This window comes from Dermacentor albipictus, chromosome 7 (assembly GCF_038994185.2).
Source record: "Dermacentor albipictus isolate Rhodes 1998 colony chromosome 7, USDA_Dalb.pri_finalv2, whole genome shotgun sequence".
NCBI classification, from domain to species: Eukaryota; Metazoa; Arthropoda; class Arachnida; order Ixodida; family Ixodidae; genus Dermacentor; species Dermacentor albipictus.
In genome coordinates this window covers 53,449,087-53,457,966 of record NC_091827.1, presented here as the reverse complement: position 1 = coordinate 53,457,966, position 8,880 = coordinate 53,449,087, and the positions used below count along the sequence as shown (strand labels likewise).

The 8,880-nt window shown below is 43.6% G+C and overlaps 1 protein-coding gene across 1 annotated transcript; it reads left to right on the top strand.

Annotated features, from left to right (window-relative positions):
- Window positions 1–1,194: 1,194 nt before the first annotated feature.
- LOC135900430 (U20-hexatoxin-Hi1a-like) lies at window positions 1,195–8,212 on the top strand. The gene is made up of 5 exons (XM_065429929.2): window positions 1,195–1,290; window positions 2,083–2,132; window positions 5,856–5,886; window positions 6,863–7,117; window positions 7,736–8,212. The coding sequence occupies exons 2-5, from the start codon at window positions 2,103–2,105 to the stop codon at window positions 8,089–8,091; spliced, it is 672 nt and encodes a 223-aa protein (XP_065286001.2). The 5' UTR covers window positions 1,195–1,290; window positions 2,083–2,102; the 3' UTR covers window positions 8,092–8,212.
- The last annotated feature ends 668 nt before the right edge of the window (window positions 8,213–8,880 follow it).

Genomic DNA, 8,880 nt, shown 5'->3' with positions numbered 1-8,880 from the left:
TTGAATTTGTAAAATTTTACTCTGTTGGTACAAGGAAATAGTGACTTCGAACACCAGTGGCCTGCAGGTCATGGTGTTGTCAGTGTTATTTCGGAGCCAGCAATATAACCACTGATGCTTAATTTTAAACAGAGGTTGCAGTCTGGAAGCTCTCTACCGTAAGTGCGAAGTCTAGGTCTCGCGAAACTTTACTAGATAAATTGAGAAGTCAGTGTTGATAATGTGGAGAAAATAAACTTCAAAGATTTGCCTGGGAGTGCATCGATTATGTCATTTTTCGTGCAGTATGGCGCACCCGTAATATGTACTTTTCGTTAGATTGTTTCGCATAACGTATGCATATGCTAAAATGCTGCCTTCGGCTTGGAAAATGCTGCCTTCGGCTTCGACGCGCAAGTGTTCAGTACATTCGAATAACAACTCGTTCTCTTCATTACCATATCTCACTTGTACTGTGTGGCTTGTGAAAGCGATTGCGATGGAGGGGTGTGCAAAAAAGAAAAAGGAAAAAACTATTTCTTTTTTTTTCGGAAAACACTTTTATCTACTGCGCAATATACGCGCACCTTGGGCATATGGTTAAGGTTAGTATTCAGCGAGATATGAGAATTACGTAAAACAATAAAATTTAGAAAGATGCTCTTAAATTATTATACTTCGTGCATTCGTGAAAGCAAATGCGTTAGCACTTATAAGCAAACGTGCATTTTGTGCAAAATTAGCAACTGAAGTCGTAATGATCTACCCATCCTCAACCTTGAAAAGAAAAAAATGACAATTAAAATATATCTACACTGTTATTCCTACATTTCAGTGGACGCTCACGCTTCTTTCTCGACGCTCTTATCGCGGCGGCGGATGTCAAAATATAGGGGCCCGGTTTCACCCGCGTGCTCTGCGAACCGTCGAAAATGGAGCGGCGGTGCCCCTCAGGGCCTCACCACTCCTTAATGCCATGCTGCGCTGTGGCTCGAACAGAAAAAAAAAAGAAAGTGAAGCAGGCGAGGAGGACGCAGCTTGAGTGCTTCTGCCTTTCGTCCTTGCCTGTCTAGAAGGTGATAGCTCGCCCTTTTCCGGTTGAGGCTGAGACGGCGAGTGCCGTATACCCGATCTGCTGAGGCGGCGCCCTTTCTTCTGGTTGCGAGGAGGAAGCGTCCCGTAGCCCCTGACGACACGCTGCGGGCAATTCCCGGCTTGTCCTTCATAAGCGACCCGCATGGGACCGTGATGCCAGAAGCAGTCCTCCTGGAGAAGTCGTTGGGTGACAACACGGATTAACTCGGAGAAAAGGTAAGCCTACGGCTTTTTCTTTCTCCATCTACGGATCATGAAGAGTGTCTATGTTCGAGAACCACAGTAAAAAAACAAAGCTTCCGTTCATCATATTTATGCACGCCTCTGCATTTTAGACAGCGTGTGGCAGTTGATTAGCTTCAAGAGAGTGGAGAATTGGGTTTGTTTATTACTGCATTGTTATGGATAAATCACAACTATAAAGCGATTAGCTACCAAACGAAATATGACGTGTACTGATGTCAGCAGGGAAGAATCACAGAGAGACATCTAAATTATGCTTGGAGATCGTTGTTAGTGGTGGTGTCTCGACGACATGACGTTGCTCTGCGAAGCTGTGGCGGCGTACGTAGTTGAGCCATGGTAACGAAAAAAAAAGAACTATTCGCAGGCATTCTTTTCATCAACGAGTGTTGTGGCTTCCCCAATTACATTTGTATGATTCATGAACTCCGAAGATTTCCTTAACGCTAACTCTATTTTGCATGCTTTCACAAGGTAATATAAACTTGTGATCTCCGATTTCAGTTTCTAAGTTACTGTGCCACTGTTCAAATTCTCTCAGTGATAATGCGGTGGAAGTCCTGCATGTAACTGAATAAGGAAAGAAACTTGTGCACTTTGACAACGCTATTATCGCTTCGCCGTAACTGCGTACGTTGTTTCTCTCTTAGGTATGTAAAGAAACAATTCTTATACATTACAAAAAGTAGCTCCAATTATATTTCGTCCTTATTTCAAAAAAAGAATCGATGTTTTTTCAATGAGCGCAACTCTTGTCAATTTCAGAACTACGCAAATTGTCTACAATGACTCGGACCGCCTTTCTCGCTCTTGCGGTGAGTGCACTTCATATTGCATCCCTTTATTGGAAAGTCTTATGTGAATACGCAATAACTCATTTCATTGCCACATGGTAAATTTAAAAGTTTTGAAAGCTCTCCCTGAAACAAAATCCGCTTGACGTCAGCTAAAGTTTTTCAAGTGCTCGGCTTGAAAATCAGACCAAATGTTCAGTATGTCGAAGGTATAGGAGCTGCAGTGTCAAAGCTCTACTAGAATCTGTGTTTGTGATTTCGCATTCAGCTCGAAGCCTGTGTTAGCAGCGCATTTCTTGTGTGCGTAGACTCCCCCAAGTTAGTAGCCTAGCTTGCGATGAGGTGCTGAGCAGGCGAATGCATTACAATCATGGGTTCCGGCATTCAGAATTAGGCAGCATATGACATATGGAACATGGTCACTATGAGACTGCTAGCTTCTGGGAAACATGCATTAAACGTCCCATAATATAACATGTTGTGTTCTGCTGAGCGTTCAGGTATTGCGCTATCTCGTAAATTTCGCCATTTACTAATGGACATTTCCACAGTACTCTTGGTGCGAAAGCATCTAATGGACAAATGCGCGAAAGCACAAGCGAGAGGACAAGCGGAAAAAGCACCTAGATTCCCACTGGCCGCGACGCCACGTCAGGAACGCGCCTCGCCGGAGCAAAGTGGGCAAATGGGAACGACTGTTACCACGATGACAGGCCAGGTGTTGCACGAGAGGAGAGCAACAGCAAGGCCACGTAACACTCGTTCTCGCTCTGTGATATGTTACCGCGAGTTTCTTGTCCGCGCGAGGTCTTGCCTGTGTTCTAACATCGCTTCAGTAATCGTTATAAAGGAATTAATGTACGTAGGAATAGAATAAATTCGAAAGAAAAAGAACGTCGGCGGTGGTGAGTTTTGAATGTTATGCTAAACCATCACCTCCTAGATAGCAGACCTGTGCTCTCTGCTTTATGACGCCTTGGTACTTGGACCGAAATCTCACTTGGCAAGCAGGGCGTGCGGAAAGTGGACACGCCATAATCTCCGCATCTCAACGCGCTCCCTAGCCCGTGAGGAGTTCATAACTCGATGGACCACTCATCGGCGTTGAATTGGACATTAATGCTCTCCCATTCACAACCCGCAAGAAAGTGCTTAGGTGTCCTGGGATTTTTTATTACTACAGAAGAGCTGAAAATTGGTAAGACATCGCTTGAGTTGTAATAAAACTATCATAATGCACATATCTTTTTTTAGTCGTGCTTGCGTATTAGTTTTACAGCAGGAATAGCTTCATCATACAACTCAGTTGCCAAGTTATAAGACCTCTGAACTGTCACGGGCACACTGGTGCGAAAACAGACACATACATTTCTACAAAAAATAGAAGAGGGAAACCTAGGGCTACTGTCTACTGGAGCTGCAAGTTTGGCGGTTGAGCCAGCATAGGAATGACGGGCCCGTTAACCTATCATTCTAATCTTTATTGCTCTGGCTTCAAATAACTTCGGAACTTTTGCATAGTGGTCCCTTTTTGAGCAAAACGACTCGTTATCGTGCGAAGCTTAAAAGTAAATTCTGAGGTTTTACCTGCCGCAGAAACAATGTGACTTTGAGGCACATCATAGTGGAGGATTCCAGAATAATTTTGGCCACCAGGGGATGATTAATTTACCACGCATGCACGGCACCCCCACGGACATTTTCGCATTTCACCCCAGTTAAAAACGTGGCCACTACCGCGTGTATGTTAACCCGCAACTTCGTGTTGAACAGCGCAACGGTATATCGTCTAAGCCGTCACGGTGGTTGTTATCAGTGGTACAATTTGTAAGTACTGCTCGTGAACGCAAGCCTAATCGCGTTCCTGTGTTTACGAAACTATGAGTTCTTCACAAGTGCTCAGAACTGAGCGAGCTGGCTTCAAGTGCAAGAATTCCTCGAAACTAAAAACATACTGCGTTTTTTAATAATGCCAAAAGCATGCTAGAAGCCGCAACGCTTCAAAGTTCATCTACCACCCATCGTTCGCCTGGTGGCCGAACAATCGCGGCGCCAGAGTTAGTGGAAGAAAATTTCAGAGAATTCTAATGCCGAACAGATTGGTACCGAATGCACTCCCTAAACTACAAAGGACAGTTACGATCGAAAAGCTGTGTGAATTAAACGCTGGTATCCGCGGAAATACCCAACGAAGCAAGAAAGGATACCGAAGTATCCTCATCGCAACAAATACACTTGAGCAAGCAAATGATTACATAATAATAAACAAAATTAGCTGCTGCACTCTTTCGCCTATATTCCAGCGAATAGTTTGCTTTAGCTCTGAAGTCCGTCTTTTGTGCTCTGACTTTGTTCCTCTATGAGCACTTTCTCGAGCGCAACTAATTGCGCGGAGGATTCGTCGCCTCATGCCAACACGGATTCGTAACATCACGTTCCGTCATGCGAGAGCTTTGCGGTCTATGAAAATTTTCCCGGCTGTACCCGGTGTTGGCACTGTGTTGCGTTTCTCCGTTACCTGGGTTGACTGTTGCGAGAAGCTTCCCTCGTCGAAGGCCGCTGTAGGTCTTTAGTCAAGGTGCGCAGAATTGTAATCTTTGTTCATGTAATGCTTATTTCAATGTCTTATACCGGAAAGGCTGTAGTCCGAAAGAAAAAGAGTATTTTTATTAAATATTTCGCGCAGTGAACGGCACATATACACACCACTATTTTTATAACAATGTGCGGCCACTGCTTCCGTGGTAATCTAGTATGGCTACTAAATTAAATAATCAAAATTTCCGTTCACATTTTGTATATTCAATAAAATATATCTGAAAGATGAAATCACGCTGGACTTTCGAGCGTTAGCCTGTGTAGACAAGGAATGCTTATGAAGTGTTATAAATATCCATAGTGAAATATTTAGCGCGCACAGTTGACAAGGACACAGTGAAGGGAGACACATGAGCGCTTACTCACAACTGTTTTATGTTCGGAAAGGCACAGAACATATATACCCCAGTTATCAGCGCTGAGCATGTGCAGCAAGAGTCATCAGTAAAACAGAAACATATTACAAACAGATTAAGAAGATTCAACCAGTATTTAAAAAAAGCAAATTCCTGGTAAGTGATTGCCACCGATGGTTCGCTTGTGCATTTTTCAGCACACTTTTATATGAAACGCTTCTGTGATTTGACGTGTTTGTTTTTATCTGAAAGCAAAATGTCAGTGTGAAAAATTACCGGATCACAATGACATAGATTACAGTGGTTCCACAAGTGCGAATAGTTTTATTTACCGAGAGAACGTTCATGTTCTCTTAGACGGGTACTTATGCACCGACCGGTTTGTCCTATGTACATGTTGGCTACAGGTTCTTGTCAACTGTGCGCGCTAAATATTTCACTATGAATTCATACCAACTCGCCCAACTATCAGTTCTGCTGTAATAAATATATTAACTGGTGCTCACAACAGCAAACACAGTTTCTTCAGACATCATGCAGTCAGATGTTGGTCTTTGTGGCATTTTTTGGCATAGATGACTGCAAGTCACTAGGTTTAAAACATGGTGCACTACCATGTTGCCTGGGAAGTGTGCAGCTTGTGGTAAAAAGAACTGGGCGAATAAACTAACTGAACGAATATTTTGTTGTTTTACCGGATAATAAAATTGAGTACTTATTTTGTAATTATGCTGTGTTTTCAGCGTGCTATCGCACAACATGTTGACACAGTACTATTGTTGTTTTACAGATTTTCGCACTTGTTGGATACGCGGTGTGTGGTAAGTAAAATCCGAGAATACTGAACCTATATTATTATTGTGAGATAAAACAGGTCCTCTCAGTAGAAGCGTGGATCACACCTTTCAGCTCTTTTACAGAATTGCCAAGGTACCAAGAACAATAATAAAAAAAGGCAGCGACAGTTTGTCTGCACTGAATATACTCATGCTAGTTTACTATAACTATTCAGCTAGGCATGCTGCACTGTGTGAAGAACTGAGCCTCAATTTTAAATTTCATGTTTTGGTCACCTGAACTTTTTAGTCAGTTTGTGTTCAGCTCGCTGCTTATCTATATTTTGATTAGAGAAGGTAGAGAAGAACATGGAAATAATGAATAATGGCATAGAGAACAATTATGTATTTCCTAGTTTCAGGTATTCTAAAACCATCATGTCTTGAAAAATTAACTCGTTTTTGAGCTCGATGAGATATTGCGTATGGGCTTAAGCACGTACAAATAATGATACAGAAGTACCGCAATTCGTCATTCCTCCGAGTTTGTTCCTGCATTGTTCAAAAGAAAAAAGAAAGAAGGTCATCACGACATGCTCCTTGCGAACTTTATGAAGGTGGCATATGTTGACATTGTTTGAAGGCGTCTCTGCTCCAAGGTAACTTGGTTTCGTTCCAGATTATGAACCACAGGTTCACTTTGTAGATGAGCGTGATGAGACATATCGTGAGTCGGGCCGCTAGCAAATAGTTCATAGTTCATTGCAGTGCACATTCATTTGATTGCGCTGAGCCACGTTATGGTGGTGCGCGAAATTCCGGCTTTCGTGCAAATCTACCTTCATTCGATCATTGCTGAAAGTGAAGTCTTTTTTAGGTTGTTGATTTAGGCTAGTTGGAATGGGGAATTTCTCTATGTGCTGCATGTGTTTGTCCCCGTGTGTGTATGATGCGTTGAAAGTTACCATAGGCTCAACATAATTTGTTCCATGAGGCTGCTTGTTTTTTTTATGCGACGCAGCTTCTACACGCGAGACAGACTGTCAGCGACGTCGCCGCAACGAGCAGAGCGCCACGCGGAACCTGACTGGCCTCCTCGTCCCGGAATGCGATGAACACGGCAACTACAAAGCAATCCAGTGCTTCGGTGAAGCTGTCAGAGGAAGGCCCTTCTGCGCATGCTACGACAACGAGTTCGGACAGATCAAGGGCCCTTCCAGGAGCCTGACGTCGTGCAACTGCATTAGAGACCACCACGAGTGGCAACACAAAGCCCGTAAGCAGATATATTGGTGGCATTTAGTAACTTAGTTACATTACTAAAATTTGTAATACTATTGCTTTTGTTCTGTGAGCAGTACAGGCTCCAAGCAAAAGCTTTACAGAATATAAAGAGCCGCAATTAGCGGCTCCACTACGGTGTGCAGCTGCGGGATACCTCAAGCGTCACATTGTGGAGACCACAGGGAATCACGCGCATTGGCTCTACCAGGTGCTGCTGCATTTTCTTAACGATTTCCTTCTCATTATGTCCACCGAGTCGCATGTCCATTGTGGCACCGGCTTCATTGGTTTCGCGGTGAAGAGGAAACTACAGCCCGCTTTCATGGCAGTGGGTGTAGAGGGCAGCAAAAGCCATTCGGTGTCTGTGGAGGCGAATATTCGCCCCGTGCTCTCACCGACCATGAATTCGCTGTAGGTGTGGTTACTAGTTTTTGTTACTCTGTACGTACCTACTCCGCCACTGGCACCAAAAGTAGCCGTAAGTCTGTGATAAATTGTTCATTTATATATACAAAAAGGAGAAAGCAAATCATTAGATGAAAACTCATGGACAGGACTCCAAGTTTATGTCCTTTAGCATAGCATCTAAAGGGCGTTGTGGCATTCACAGGTTCTGAGCAGGGACCAGAGCCACGATGCGATACCACCTCGGGAGAATACAACGCAGTGCAGTGTGACGTCAGGGAGCACTGGTGCGTCGATACGGACACCGGCCGACAGGAAGGTGAGAGGCAGCCCGGAGGCTGCTCTAGCGACCTGTCCGCCATCTCTTGCGGAGTCGGCGGAACGCACCACGGTCACGGTGACTCTCACGGCAGCTCTTCCCACCATGGCAGCTCGGACCATCACGGCAGCTCTGGGTCTTCTAGTCACGGTACCTCCAGCCAACGCGGTGGATCTGGATCATCTCACCAGGGAAGCTCGGACCACCACAGTGGCGACTCGTCTCATTCGGATCATAACTGAAGCATTTAAACGAGCTGCGGCACAAGTTATGGAAACTAAGAAACAAAAGCCTCATTGCTGCCACACAGTATTCTGTTCACTAAGAATGACTGTTATTCGTAATAAACCAAAGAAGCCGGTAGTTCCTGTCTCATCCATCGCCGGTCAACTACTGAACATTTATTGTCAATTCATAAAACTTCAGTATAATTATACCTGGGTGATATGAATGTGATGCATTTCTCCATATATATTAGGTTTGTAGGTCATTTAAAGAGATAAGCTGCAACTATAAAAGTATCACAAAAGGACTGCTTTGGTCGACAGCAACAGACATGTCAGCATGAAACTTTGACTACTACTCACAGGAGGTAAAGAGCCAAGACCTTGGCGTTCCTAAAGATTTCTCGCTTGTGAAGTTCGCAATAGCAACGAAATTCAAGCAACAAAAACCACCATACTACCTACCTATTCAACAACAGCTACCTAAATTCTTGACATTGTTTAATACATATGCAATATCACAAAGAACATGAAATGTATTGAACAGTAAATATTCAGCATACTGAAAGCAGACGAAAATTTTGTGAGACAATAATACTTTCACGGAAGAAATTTCCCGTTTCTTTGATAGAAAAACTCGTTTTATAAATATAAACGAAGCAGGCATCATGTGTCTAGATCTGGAACTAGCTTTGCTCTCTTGATTTCCTATGTGTAGACAATATTTAGGCACACAGCATATCCAACACTTCCTCGTGCTAACAAATTGCTTCTTGACACTTTATGAGGAATGTTGGCTACCGGCTA